This window comes from Kryptolebias marmoratus, linkage group LG16 (assembly GCF_001649575.2).
Source record: "Kryptolebias marmoratus isolate JLee-2015 linkage group LG16, ASM164957v2, whole genome shotgun sequence".
Taxonomy (NCBI): Eukaryota; Metazoa; Chordata; class Actinopteri; order Cyprinodontiformes; family Rivulidae; genus Kryptolebias; species Kryptolebias marmoratus.
The window spans coordinates 20,749,546-20,764,026 of NC_051445.1; the positions used below are offsets into that span (position 1 = coordinate 20,749,546).

Genomic DNA, 14,481 nt, shown 5'->3' on the forward strand with positions numbered 1-14,481 from the left:
ACTTAGTGCAAGTTTAGTCAGAAGTTCGTCGCAGTTTTGTTTTTTTTTTCTGGTCCTTCAGAGTCGGTCAGCTGCGCACTAGAGGGGCGCAGGTGACGTCACGGTTTCTGAGTGGACAAAAGAGGGCGCGAGCGGTGTCTTTGAAGTATCCGACGTCCCCTGCTGGAGGCGAACACGCCGTCCTACCTGGGAGCAAAACACGCTCACACAGTGCAAACTAGTGAACAGCAGGTATTTTTTATTATTATTTTATTTTATTGAAACTCCCAGAAGGTGTGCTGCATCATTCATACACCGAGAGTCAGAAAAATAATTTAAAAAAAAAAAGCTAATTCATTTCCACTTTAATGAGGCAACCTCCCTCTATAACATGACATCCCTCAAGTTCCTTGTCAGAGAAAATAAAGAGGAAGCTGAACTAGTTCACCAACAATTCTTTGCTGCAGAGGAACACAAATAGACACATCCCTGACTTGAACAGAGAGGTCTGAGGAGGACAGATTGGAAGACTAGAAGAGCGGAGAAGAGGACAGGTGAGGGGGGAGGGAGGGGACACCTGACTGAGGTTAAGGGGTCAAAGGACAACAACTGAAGGCACCGATAAAGGTGGAAGGATGGCTCACCAACACAGCTGCTGGCTGATTATCACACTTTACATGAGAGGTAAAAACTTCCATTTATCCTGCAGCTTTCACCTCCGCACTAACTAATCTGGATGGACGTCCAAGATGTTCTACCCCTTTGTAACTGTGCGCACGTCCTCCGTCTCCAGGTGTTCTTGCCAGCGACTGGTCGGTTCATGTCCCCTCCGGTCCTGTTTGTGCTGTGGTTGGTTCGTCAGTGGTCCTCCCCTGTTCCTATGACTACCCACTGAGCTCCAATGACACCAGGAGAGGTGGGCAGCTCTCCGCACAGGTACTCGCATAAAGAAGCCATTGTTAGTCGCAGTCAGGGATCCTGCAGGGTGCTCAGAAAGAGAGAACTTTCTCTGCCATCTGCAACTGTGGGCTTGGAATTAAAGTGAACACCACCACCGAGATGACAGGCTCTAACAGAATAAACTATATATGTAAACTACCAGATTAATGTATTAATTAGACTATTAGTGTTGAGCAGAATTTAACTCACTGTTCTTTGTTAGGCAGGAGGAAGTGAAGGACAAGAGTACAAGATGTGGTGTCTTGAAGACAGTCGGTGCATCACCCAAAGGTATTATTCAGGATTCTCGGCAGAGATGTAACAATCGGAAGCAAAGGCTGTGTGAAAGTATTTAAGTTTGTTTGTCCGTGTCAGATACGTGTTCCACAGCGCCGGCATCTTCCCAGATCCATCCTATCAGAAGCGGGTGCAGTACCTGGGAGAACCGGGCACAAAGAACTGCTCCCTGAGGATCTCTGAGCTCAGACAGTCAGACAGTGGAACCTACGTGTTCTACCTGATCACCGACCATCCGACTGAGAAGATGCCAGCACAGAGGGGCGTTCAGCTCCTAGTGGCAGGTGAGAATGTTACCAGTGATCCAAAGTGTCCTTCTTCTTCTGTTACCAGTACCAGGAAAGGAAAAATGCAATAAACTTAACAAAAGTGATCAATAAAAGCAAAAAAAACAATGCTGTTTATTTGCTGTGGGTCTTTTTCATAACCAGAGCCTGGATTTCTGAAATTATTGTCATAAACCACAAAACCACAGTCTTTTTTTTTTTTCTTTTTATCATGGCTCCTTTTTTTTCATTTGTTGTGCCATTCGTTGCCTCATTCAGTGTCACTTTGTTTTTCAGGTCAGTATTTCAGTGTCTGTTGCTTTATGCCTCTGTTGGTCAGTCTTCCTCTGTCAACACAAAGCTTCTTCATCTGTTACTTCACTGTCTTTCTGCTGTTTTTCTTGTCTGAAGCAATCCTTCTGGGTTTAAAATTCTTTTCTACAAAAGCATGGATATTAGTAGGTGGCTGTTATTATCCAGGAATCGAACAGAAGGAAAACGTTTTAGTCCGATTTTTAATTTCTTCGCAAATGTTTTACATGCGTGTTGTTTGAGTTCTGTGGCATTTGTTGATAACTGTTTCCCTTGTGCAAGCTTTGCTTTGATGGGCTATTTTTGGGAAGTGGAACTGAAACTCACCACAGGCAGTAATGATGGCATTAATATAGACTTTGGACAACCTGCATTAGCTCACTAAAACACATGTTTCTTTTCTGAAACCAAATTCTGAAATGTGTTCTACTGCAGCAAAGTGGGGCGAGTTTACTGTGAAAAAACAAGGTGACTCAGAGCAATTTAAAGCATTAAAACATAAACCTAAAAGCAGATCTTCTCTGCCTGTTAGACACACAGACTGTTGACTCATTTTGGCAACGAGTGGTGGACTGTTTTAATACAGTTAAATCTGAGCTGAGTCATAGTCTTAGTGTTTTTGTTTTGTTTTTTTAATTTCATTTTGATTTGCCTTTGGCGTATCCACTCACCAATCAGAGGCATCTATTCTAGTCTGCCAGCCACGATGGCTGACAGGTGCAAACGCACAGCAAACGACAACGAGCACCTCAAACACATGAATGATGCAAACTCCAAAACAAATGTAAAGAAAGAATGAGGCAAAAAAATGGTGCAATCACACAAAAAAGACAGAAGCAAAAAGAAATGTGCTGCAAGAAACAAAACCACTAACAAACCTCCAAACGCACCAGAAAGTAAGAAAACTGATGCAAACTTACTCCTCAAAATAGAAGTGCACCAGACCACCAGGGGCCCTTTGTGAGAATGTACTTGTTGTCTTCTCTCACCTATTTTCGCAAGTTCATGATGAGATGGATTTAACAACAAGAACACTTTCAGTTTCTTTCCTTTAAGAAGCCTTTATTGAACGTTTGTTTTTCCACAGCTCCAGTAGAAATCGTTCTTTTAACCCTTGCTTTCCACAGAAAGCCCCGGAGCAGTTGCAGTGTCAGCAGGTCCGTCCAGGGTCCTCTCCGAGGGCGCAGCCTTACGCCTGGCCTGCTGCAGCCCTGCAGCCCGCTCACAGGCCAGCTTCAGGTGGTACAAGAGCACGGGTACCACTTTAATCCATGCTGGACAGGTGTGGAATACCAGCGAGGTTACGTCCCGTGATTCTGGGAGCTACTTCTGTCAGATGCAGGACGGAGATAAAGTGCAGAACTCAACCATGCTGGTCGTTGATGTTCAGTGTAAGTCAGACTTAACCCTGAATTATATCATCTCCACTGCCAAAACTGATGGTTAAGATTGAATCCATTTTTTTCACAGAATCTCAGAGTATTTGACATTACATGATAGTTTTAATATATGCCTTACCTGCAGACCCTCCTCGAAACCTTGCCGTCTCTGTCGGGCCCGCCGGGGGGCCGACGTACGAGGTCCCTGCGACTCTGACCTGCAGCAGCGATGCTAACCCGCCCGTGCACACGTACACGTGGTACCAGGCTACAGCTTGTGCCCCGACAGCGGACAGAAGCTCCCATCAGGGAAGACGAACGTCAGCTGCACCGACAGGAAGAGGCTCGACACTCAGCAGTGCCAACCTCACCACGGAGGAACCGGGACAGCACTGCTGCGTCGCACAAAACGAACACGGGTTCCAGATTTCCAATGTGACTCTCCGAGCTTCTAGAGGTACGTAAATGATGAGTGTCACATCCATATTGGACAGAAGTACAGAGAGAATCCAGACTTTGTTGGTGAATTTGTCTGTAAAACTGTAATCTCGTACAACACAACATGAACCGCCATGGATTCAGCTCTTTGTATTGCTGCATGCCAAACTCCCTCCTCCCTATATTTCCAGTGATGTATTACTTAAATATCGCCTCCTAACATTTCTGTTCTTTACAGCAACAACGCCGTCTGACTCTTCACAAAGCAAAGTGGTGCTTATTGGAGTGACTGCTGGCATCCTCGTAGTCATTTTGGCCTTAGTCGCCTTTCTGGTAACAAGGTGAGCTCTTCGTAACTATAGTTACATTCTTATTGTGTTTTTTTTGTCGCCTACCACTGAAATGCAAAAGGTGGGCAATTATGACATTGTCCATGTGTAAGTTTGTCTGTCTGTTAGAAAAATATCTCATAAACTGCTTGATGGATTTTAGTAAAACCTTCACAAAGTAATCACTGGATGTAAATCTACAACTGAGTAGCTTTTGAAGTCAACCCAACTCAAGATGGCGGCCACAGCTATGCGACCTTAGCAGACACAAAAATGGCTGTAACTCGATCAGTTTTATAGATATTGAGCTGAAATTTGAAGTTGTAGTAGCTGAGGCTCATACTCCAATTGACATAGATGAAAAACTTGCACAAGATGTTGAAATATTATGTGAAATGTTGCATAACATATTTTTTGTAGATTTGGCCTACAGTAAAAGGTTATAATTCCTTCTTTTTTCCAACAAAAGATGATATTAGCTTAAAATGCTGGCATTAAAGGTGGTGGGTGATATGCATTCCTTCCAAGAATGCTAAGCCTTCAATTTATTTATGTTATAAAATTTGTGCATTTCTTTGTTTATTGCTGTCAGATTTACTCTGATCTTCCTTCACAACAGAATAACATAGCTATTCATACAAAGTGTGTAGCTACCAAGGGTTATAAAATGTCTTTTTTTAAAACTTAAAATATGTAAATGTTGGTGTTTTTCTGCTTTTAGGAAACAAAAGACAACAAGAAATCAGTCATACATCCTCACTGAGACAACTGCCACAGACGCCTAATGACCCAAACCAGGAGTTATTTTGGATATCTACAGCACATCACTCTCAGAAAAAAATAATTAATAGATATTTTCATTATTATACATAAAAATAAAAATAAAAAACTAAGATGAAATCAATGTACTGTATTTACTTTGTCTATTATCTTTTTTCTTTCTTTCTGTGTCTTTCACTCTCTCTCTTTCTACATTTTTTTGTTGTTGTTGTAGATAAAGTGTTGCAGAAAACAGATATGAATTTGAATACAGGAAATCCTCCAGTACTTATTACCCGACCAGAACACAGATGACATCCGGAGCTGTAGAAAACACAGAGAGTTTTGCTGAGTTCTCACAAGTTCTGTAAAAGCAATGTCTAGACAAGAGAAATTAGTAAAGCTGAAACCAGAAAACACGAAAGAGATACTTACTGAAAGTCTGATAGGGATAAAAAAATAAATATACGATAGAAATGGTCTTAGTGTGACTCAATTAAAACTTGTCATTTCAGTCTGGCTGATATTTGTCTCTTTAAGTAAACTTCAGCTTCTTACAGATACTTACCAGAGCATGAAAAGCAGAGGAGGAGGGTAACAACCAGGAGGACAGTGACTCTGATGAGAGCACAGTTATACAGTTATGCACCAGATGTACTTCCGCTCTGTCTATTTTTAGAAATCTCCTTTTCTCCAATTTAAACCAAGATTGGGTGAAAATAAAATACACACATAATCAGTCACAGGCAACAAAAGTGTGACTGGATATAAATGGGGATTTGGTGTGAAAAAGAGTTGTACAGCAGTTGTATCATCTCCTGAAGCAAGTTGGCCTACAGCTGTTGTAGCTGACCCTCAAGATCCAGCAGATCAAGTTGGAATTGATGTCCAAGCTGATCCCACACAAGTTTGACCAGGGAAATATGGGGGGACCTGGCTGGCCATGGAAGACATCAACTTGATCTAGAAACTGTACCAGGGTGTCGTCTCAGGAGGGGGAAGATATGTGGACGCAGGATGTCACTGATGAGTCGACACACCACGTGCCATTAGGCTCCTTCAAATAACTGCCAGAGGTGACCTGAAGTCAAACCTGATGGCTCCCCACACCATGATGCCAGTAGTAACACTGGTGTGACTCTCAGCAACACAGACAGGACTGATCACCTCAACCTGGTGCCACCATACGTGCACAATGGTCATCCAGGCAACATCGAACTGAGATTCATCTCGGAATACGATGCAACACCACTTGCCATCAGTCCATGCCTCCTGGTTGCAGTACCATTCCAAATGCAGCCATCTTTGTTTCTGGTGTTAATAGCAGCCTGAATGTGAGACAGCGAACCTGTAGTCGTCGAGACACGTTGCAGGATGACACGTGGTGTTGTAAAGAGTCCAAAACCTGTGTCTGGATGGCAGGCACATATGTCATAGGGTTCTGTAATCCAACATTAAGCCACTGTAAAATCAGAACACCCTACCTGTCGGGCAAATGCAAGATACAGCAATTCACCTTCCTGCAAACCTACAATGTGACTCCTATCAAGCTCTGCCAAGTGCTAGTAAGGCATCCTGTGTGTCTGCTGACCTTCACTCACTGTTTTCAACGACTCTCTAATGCTCCAGTGACTGCCTGATAACACTATCACTCCACTCACAATGCCAACAATGATGCCCTCTGGTGTTCATTTTCAACATCACAGCTCTTTTCAAATTGACTCATCTAATTCTACATCTGAAATGATCCATTTTTTCTAAGTGCTTGTCTGATTGCATCTAAAATGTTAATATTTAAACATATACCAGGTAATAAAATGTATTTGTTTTCAAACAATATGCATTAAATGTTTAATTTTTAGCATCTGCCTTGAACTTTTAACAAGAGGAGATAATCACATATTATAATCTATACTCCTAAAACTCTGACATGGGAGCTTTTTATTATGCAGGTTATTCATCAAATTGTAGAATGACCAGAATTTACAAAACTCACGCTGTAGAAAGTAAAAATGAAAAATTCAGGCAACTTTATTTTTTTTTTAAAGTCAACATGTTTGTTTGATAGCAAAAAACAAACAAACATTAATTTCACTCAAAAACTGACAAGTGAATTAGGCAAATTTAGTGTTTCACTGATGGTTGAGAAATTCTGCCTATCAAAAAGCACAATGATGCTGCTTTTAATTATACCAAAGTTGTTTCTGTGAGTATATGAAATGCTGGAAGCCTAAATTTGGCCCTTAATTAGTCTCATTTAGGCCCTTAAACTCTTGAGATGAATATTATAACATACTCAAATAGGTTAGTAAAGTGACAGTAAGAAGCGTTTATCATGCTGTAAATGTGTATTTCAGTATCAGGGTGGTAGCATTTCCTGTTTTAAGCAGGTTATAGTCTGCTGCACAGTGAAGCAATCCCAACTCTAAATGAAACTGTTTTCAGACTTTTATTCAAATTCTGGGTAAATATAACAAACTGACATTAAAAAGTTTATACAAAAAAACATTAGGTTCATACTGAAATAGTAAAACTAGCTGCTCATCATTGGCTCTCACTAGTGCACCAAAACAGGTCAACTTTCATGCAGCCGAGTGAAATTACAGGAAGACGACCCCAGATATTTAATGCACCAAAACTTTACATTAAAAAGTACAGTCACTCCCTTGTTTGTTTCTGGTTCATCACCAGTTAGTTTAGTTTGTTTTTGTTTTTATTTTGTTCACTGTTAGTGTTTTGGATAAAAGAAATTTTCATAATCATGGCTGTGATTCTGAAAAATAAGAAGACACAAATAAGCATTTAATGAGACCGGTATTAAATCCTTTTTGCTGCTAGGACTTGTTTCTGCTTCAACTCACCTCTTCTGGCGCTGCAGAATTACACTGCCGCCGCCTCCTTGAAACACAGAAAAAAGACATTTTTATACACTTAAGCCACATTACACCCACATACACACACACACACACACACATCTTACAAAAGTAACCACAGCAAACTACAGCAAGATTAAGACTATTACCTACCAAGCCCAGATAATAATGAGTGGAAGAAAGAACAGGATAATCACTGTGAGCCCAAGTCCAAGAACGATGAAAAGATTGTCTGTCAGTATGAAAGGAAAGATTAGTGCACATTTATTTTTAACAAACTCAAAGTTTTCCATATTGTAAATCATATTTAATGGTTAGAGAGTTTTAGAAACTACAAGATTTGGGGTTTTAAACTAGTAACTGTCAAGTAAAGTTAAAGTTACAAGATATTTAAATGTAATTACATTCAGATTTTTAGTTCAATGTGACACATGGCTGGTTTCTCTTAATTAAACTATTTTCTCTTCATTTGAAGCACAATTGATTGCCTAATGCAGACTAAATCACAAATAGTCCCAGACTTTCTCAACTTTTAAATAAACTAAGTTGATTTTCTAAACAAAGTTTAGAGCCGTTCCAAGATTAAACTGAGGCTTAAATTAAACCTCCAAGAAGTGGAATTTTCCCTTTTAGAGCCAGGGTTTTAATGTAAGCACGGGTTTGTTTGCAGCTGCTCCCAACTTTACAGTTTTTGGCACGAGGCACCTTTCACAAAGAAACCAAATTCATGTGGTGTCGATGAAACAATAGTGCACAGATTTCTACACAAAGCTTGTCTTCAAAGGATAAAGCTTTAGCTTCTGCAGTATACTCACAGTTTGCTTCTTCCAGTTTCATCTGCACGCCAGATGAAACGTTTTCTCCCAGGCTGTTCCTGGCCCGGCAGATGTAGCTTCCGGTGTCCGACGCACTGAAAGAGGAAAAAGACAGCACCTGTCCTGATCCCACCTGGATCAGGGGGCCGGAGTCGGAAGCACTCCTCCTGTACCAGGTGTAGTTATCAGCTGCAGGGTTGGCGGCGCTGTCGCAGGTCAGATTCAGGCTGCTGCCCGCAGACAGAAGGCCAGAACCACTCTGCTCAACAGACACGTTCAGTGGAGAATCTGTTTAAAGGATAAAGACGCTGGGATGCGATGTACTTCAAATTATTCACTGGTTTTACAATTCAAAGGTATTTTACACATCATAGGCGTGCTTACACCAAACATTCATGACCACGGGATCTGATTGCACTGATTCATGTCCTTCAATAGCACACGAATATTTCCCAGCATCCTCTGCCTGAGCCTGAAACGTGGATTTTGTCACCGTTTGTCCATCCTTGAACCAGACAACGGGAAGCTGGCACTTCGTTTTACACTCCAGGGTCACGTGGTCTCCGGCCCTCACTCTCTTGGGGTGCACACTGGCATTTAACCCTGGACAGCAGTCAGGTAAAGACAAACCTGTGAGGAAGCTGAAAACAAACAGTCCACCTGAGCAGCGACACCTGATGCAGATTTATCTTACCCGTGACAATGAGATACACTGAGTGTATGCTGTGAAGCACCAGGCTGCAGTTGTGCTGAAGGTCGCCGCGATACTCGAAACGATCCTGGAAGGATGGAAGCTCTGAAAGCCTAGTGCGTTTCCAGATATCATTTATTAACTCTCCCTTGAACCAGGCAGTCTCTTTGACGGATTCCTGTTCCGGGTAGCTATACAAGCACCGAAACTGCACCGACGACCCCCTCAGAGCGCACAAATCTGGGCTTTCGAAGGTTATGTTATGTCCTGTTGCCACTGCTGGGAGAACGGAACACACAACTTCGAATTAAATTTCAGGGGGCATTAGAAGAAGAAGAACCTGAGGCAAACTGCTTTCCAGCTTTTTATTTATTTATTATTTTAAAGACAACTAAAATGAAAGGTTTAGTATTCCTTGCAGGAATGCATATCCCCCCCAGAGTGTTAAACTAAGATCATCTTATGATGAGAAGGGATGGAGTTATAGCTGTTTTGGTCAAACCTACATCTCACAAGATCCGTTAGTGCTCAGAGTGTGTGTTGGCAATGACTCTCAGCTACTACTACACAAAATGTTAGCTGAATATCTTTACCTTTGACTGATTTGTAACCACTTTTGTGTTGGCTAAGGTTGATTAGCAGTGGTGAGTCTTAAATTTTGCTGGCTCCAAAACTGAATTAGTTTCAGATGTGAATCCAGTGCTTACTTTCTGCAAGTTCCATTAAAGTCCATCTATTAGTTGATGAAATCTTTCGCTAACACAACAAACAAACACTCTCACACACGTACAGACACAAGCAGATGTTATTATCACCCTTTCACTTTCAGCAGCGAGCAATATAAATATCCCTCAGATTAACCGGCTGACATTGTGAACAAAAATGCATCCAGGAAAGGACAAGCATCATTCATGGATTTATGAATAAAAGATCAGTTCCAGTGTTAATAACAACATCAACTTCAAACACATAAAAGTTTCCCTTAAAGCTGCTTCCTCAAAAACACAGAGAGACACAAGTAAGCTGACAACTTCTGCCCTTTTCTACTTCAAATAATATTGAACAGCTCAACTTTTCAGATTTTATTTACCTGGAGAGTTTGCTAATAAATTTAGGTCACAATGTCATTTTAAACTGCTTCAGATTAGCTACTAAATACATTAGTTACTTGAACTTAAATGATTAATGTTCCCTCTCCTTACCTTGTTTTAGCAGTAAAAGCATCAGAAGCTTAATCATCTTCTGCAGTTCAACACAAAACATCAAATTTAAAGACAACTTGGAGACTCGATCATTTATATGCAGCCCTAAAAGCAAATGTCATGTAAATCAGTTTGTTTCACAGTGGGAGGGTTTAGGAAGTTTTTCGTTGAACCCAGTATGATGATTCATCAGAATAAGGTTTTAAAAGTATTATCGGGTTTAAAAAGAAGTAACAGAAAAAAACGGAACAATAGCAAAACAGAAAATTGCAAGTAAAAGTTAGCTAGAGATGCAAATCAAAAACAGCTGCAGAAATAAGAAATAGGAGTTTAGAAGCAAAAAATCACAATAAAATGGAAAATGGTGTTTTGTTTGTTCCTCAGGTTCAGTCCCTTCCTTAGTTTATTTTTTTCTAACAACTCAAACCTACTTATTTCCATTAAATCACTTCAAAAAAACATATTGGCCACAAATACAGCATGAGAGGATGCAGAGAGAAGGACTGAAGACTAAAACAGCGTTTCCTCCTACATGTTTCACTTCTGCTACACGCAGAACTTTCAGGTTTCAAATCTCTGTCCTCTGTTGCGTTTTAATTATAAATCCTCACAGGAAAGATGAATTTCTTTATCGCCCTGCCACTTCATTTGTGTATTTTTATGCTCACTTTAGTTGTTGTTTTATTTCCACTAGGTTTGAATGAGAATGGTTGTTTGTCTCGTTTGTCTCTGCGTGGCCTTGTGAGGGACTGACGACCTGTCCAGGATGTACCCCGCCTCTCGCTCAGCGACCTCTGGAGATAGGCACCAGCTCCTCGTGACCTCGAACAGGAACAAGCAGGTAAATAAAATGAATAGCTCTTACCTGAGGTAGATAGTTCTCTGAATGGTCTCAGTTTGAGGAAAATAACTGAATTCTGACCAGATTTACCGCATGAGCTAACAGGAGTGCTGCTGCTGTTTCAAAAAAGCTTGAACGTCAAAAATTTCACTGTCACGCTTTCATCAGGTTTCCATTACACAGCTATTCTCACAGAAATGCACCTGGAGGCATAGACGTTGCTACAGCTAGCTGCTGCTGCTCTTTGTGCTTACAGTTAACCACAGAATTCTACGTAAATAACCCTGTGATGCAAAACTGACGGGCAGCATAAAGGTTGAGAAAACAGTTTTTGCATGAACTTTTGAAATGTTTGAGCAATTCACTTAAAATGGAGAGTCTGAGCAGGAATTCAACTCTAATTCTTCAAACTGAGGCTGTTCAAAGGTGTTATCTACAACAGGTAAGATATTAACTCTTCATAACCTTCCAACAGAATCCCATCAAAAGCTCGGACACAAGGCTAAGATCAGCTTATGATGAGAAAGTACAAGAGCTGCAGCCGTTTTGGTGAAACCTTGAAAATAACGTTGGAATAATCTCACTGTGAGATCAAAGGTTGAAAAGCTGTGGCGGCCATCTTTAATTGGATTGACTCTTAAAGTTGACCAGTTGTAGATGTCCAGCCGATGATTACTTTCTGCAAGTTTCATTGGAAGCCGTCCAGTGGTTCACAAGATATTTTGCTAACAGAGATATGCTAACACACAGACTCAAGTGAAAACATTACCGCCCTCCTTCACCTTTCGGCTGTGAGGGATAATTATTTTACAGCCTTGCCTTCAGGCTACATAGAGATGAGAAACCTGCCAAACAACGTGGCAGGCATCAAAGTGTTAGCATGCTAGCGAGTAGCATTCAGCGCCATTTTGTCTGAATTCAGCATCTGAGAGCAGCCAGTGTGTTTACAGCCACCATGCCTCACCATGAAGCTGAGTCATGCTGTGACCTTCCTCTCCAAATAGATCGTTACAAGAATCCGCTGTCATTAACTTCAACAAAGCCCTGAAATATGAAATGCGTGCAGGCTGGGAAAAAGTGATTCAAATGCTGCTTCCACAACACCAGGTCAAGATTTGTCATCGGAAAAAACTCGTTGAAAACCAGAGTTCCATGAAGGCATCTTGATGTTAGTCATGAGTTGGGGTTCTGACTTATCTGTGTTTGCCTGAGACAGAGAAAGGAAGTGAGCAGCAGAGACCAGCCTCAGCAGCTGACTTCAGGCCTGCTCGACCTGTTTGTTGTTCACAGAAATCCACCTGGTCGAGCAGGAAGATGTCCACATTCCTTCAGGTGTCTCGTTCCGATCCTTTCTTTTCTTGTTAGAGTCAGAGATCGGCACTTTACTGTAAACACCGCTTCCCACCAGTTCTAAGAAGGAACCAAGGTATTTGCGTAAATTTGTTCTTCTGATTTTGGAAAAGAGCAAAAAGAGCAATAGGCAGGACGTGTTTTCTAAAGATAGCATATTCATTAGTGGAATAAGGAAGCTTCATGTCGCTCCGAGGTGGTCTTTCCGCTTTATTCTGTGGTTTCTTTATTTAACCTCATTTCATTAACAAAACCTATTTTTACTGAAGCTGAGAAAAGCTGAACCTGCGTTTGTTATTTTGATGGGATTTTACAAGATCGCAAGCTTACCACCTCAAAATAACCACGAGTTAATTTTATCCCTTCTGAACAAAAACACGTTTTGTTTTCTCAAGACAATGAGATGATTATGGTGTGAAAAGGATTGGTTCTTGTGCTTAAACCAGTTTCGTCACTTGTTATTGTTGTATCGATCGACAACAGCAATGCATCAATCAGTGACGGATGTTTCACCTTAAATCCGTCGCCATCTTGACTGTACCTCCTTTTGTTTCATTGTGGTCTGTTTATTACAAGAACGCAGGCGTTGCTAGGTCAAAATAAATGAATTACATAACCCATGACCTCCAGAAAATAAGCTTTGATATCCCAACATACTGACAACTTCGCCCAAAAATGTCACAAATATAAGTTTCTGTACTTTCTTGCCTTACAAACATTTTAAAAGAACATAAAAAACAAGAATTTTTGTCTAAAAGTTACTGAAATAACAGCTAACAATTAAGGCCTAGCATTTCTTAAAGGACAACATTTCACTGCTGCCTTTTATGCCAGAGTTTTAGACTAAATTCAGCTTATGTTAGGTAATGATGCAGTTGTAGTTGTTTTTGTCAAACCTTAAAAATAAATTTTATCCAATGTTATTAATATAATATTTACAGATATTGAGTTTTAGTCATTTCTGTGTTTGCTAAGGTGAAATAACTGTGGCAGCCGTCTTGAATCAAGCTGACTGCAAACATTAATCAGATGTACATTCAGTGGTTACTTTGTTAGACTTTCATTAAATTCACCTGGTGGTTCATGAGATGCTTTTGTAACAAACAGACACAGGCAAAAGGCAAAGATGGACAATAAAAATACAATAAAATAAAATGAAACACCGTGATTTCTTTGTGTTTTTCAGAAGCATGTTTATGTTAACATAATGTCTTTAGTCATTTTTGAAATGCAAAGTTTAAACCGTGGCAATAATCTATGAGTTAAACTCCATTGTTTCAAACTTATAGGCATGTCCATCGTATAGTCTGTACCAGGGCTCTGCAGCCTTTTCTGTCTCTTTTCTCACTAAATAAAATTTGTCCAGAGCTGCAACACCTTCTTTAAGAAGTTAAAGATTTGAAACAATGGAATAATGCAACTTATTAGGTTTTATATAAGTACTACAAATACAGAAATAGTTTGTTACATTCTGAAATGAAAGAAAAAAAGTACATTTTTGACATTTATCTGTATTTTTACATTTTAGGACGAAGAAAAAGAACAAACTCATAAACAAGGGAAATGAAATTTGACTTTTAAATCTGCTTCATCATACTTTGTCTTCCTATCCTGCTTTTAGCTACTATTATGTTAATTTTAGCTTTTAGATACTGTTTTGATAATTGTAGATTTTGTTTGTTTGTTTTTGCAACAGTTTAGTTAATTTCAGCCTGTAGCTACAGTTGAACTAATTTGTGTCATGAACTCGAGTGTTTCTGTCCAGAGAGCAAAACCAAAACCACACACGGAGACGAGAATAACGGTAAGTGAGTTTATTTACATGTGCAGCTATATACAGTGGTCGGAGTCTGGAGGAGTCTGCAAGATAAGGAGAGCGGGGTGAGTCTCGGGTACAATCTGGTTCCAAGATGGTAGCTAGGTTCTTAAAGTCTTTGTTTGCTTACAGGTTCTGAAGGAGGTTGCGGCGTCGAGAAGGAGAGGTGCGATTCCAGTGTTTCCAGATTACGAG

General features: G+C 40.4%; 3 protein-coding genes across 6 annotated transcripts in view; 2 read left to right on the plus strand and 1 right to left on the minus strand.

The window, feature by feature from the left end:
- Positions 1-26: 26 nt before the first annotated feature.
- Positions 27-4,839, plus strand: LOC108232208 (B-cell receptor CD22). Of its 2 annotated transcripts, XM_017409832.3 has the most exons (9): positions 27-231; positions 447-663; positions 773-915; positions 1,142-1,209; positions 1,294-1,499; positions 2,921-3,184; positions 3,318-3,629; positions 3,849-3,951; positions 4,661-4,839. In XM_017409832.3, the coding sequence occupies exons 2-9, from the start codon at positions 615-617 to the stop codon at positions 4,722-4,724; spliced, it is 1,209 nt and encodes a 402-aa protein (XP_017265321.1). In that variant the 5' UTR covers positions 27-231; positions 447-614; the 3' UTR covers positions 4,725-4,839. The 2 variants fall into 2 exon arrangements, with proteins under 2 accessions (XP_017265321.1, XP_017265322.1); XM_017409833.3 differs by having other exon boundaries at positions 27-663; positions 773-895.
- Positions 4,840-6,758: 1,919 nt separating this feature from the next.
- On the minus strand, positions 6,759-12,428 carry LOC108232235 (B-cell receptor CD22-like). 3 transcript variants are annotated; one of them, XM_037980421.1, is made up of 8 exons: positions 12,085-12,428; positions 10,280-11,101; positions 9,081-9,356; positions 8,771-8,989; positions 8,387-8,674; positions 7,725-7,803; positions 7,560-7,596; positions 6,760-7,471 (listed from the first exon to the last, which is right to left on the minus strand). In XM_037980421.1, exons 2-8 carry the CDS (start codon positions 10,338-10,340, stop codon positions 7,427-7,429), a joined length of 1,005 nt encoding a protein of 334 aa, XP_037836349.1. In that variant the 5' UTR covers positions 10,341-11,101; positions 12,085-12,428; the 3' UTR covers positions 6,760-7,426. The 3 variants fall into 3 exon arrangements, with proteins under 3 accessions (XP_017265354.2, XP_037836349.1, XP_024860354.1); XM_017409865.3 differs by lacking the exon at positions 10,280-11,101 and having other exon boundaries at positions 6,759-7,471; XM_025004586.2 differs by having other exon boundaries at positions 10,280-12,428.
- The window catches only part of LOC108232195, a 12,546-nt gene continuing 10,455 nt past the window's right edge, over positions 12,391-14,481 (plus strand). The window contains exon 1 of the mRNA XM_017409815.3: positions 12,391-12,546. The gene's annotated coding sequence lies outside the window, so the exon portion shown is untranslated. The remainder of the gene's footprint in view (positions 12,547-14,481) is intronic.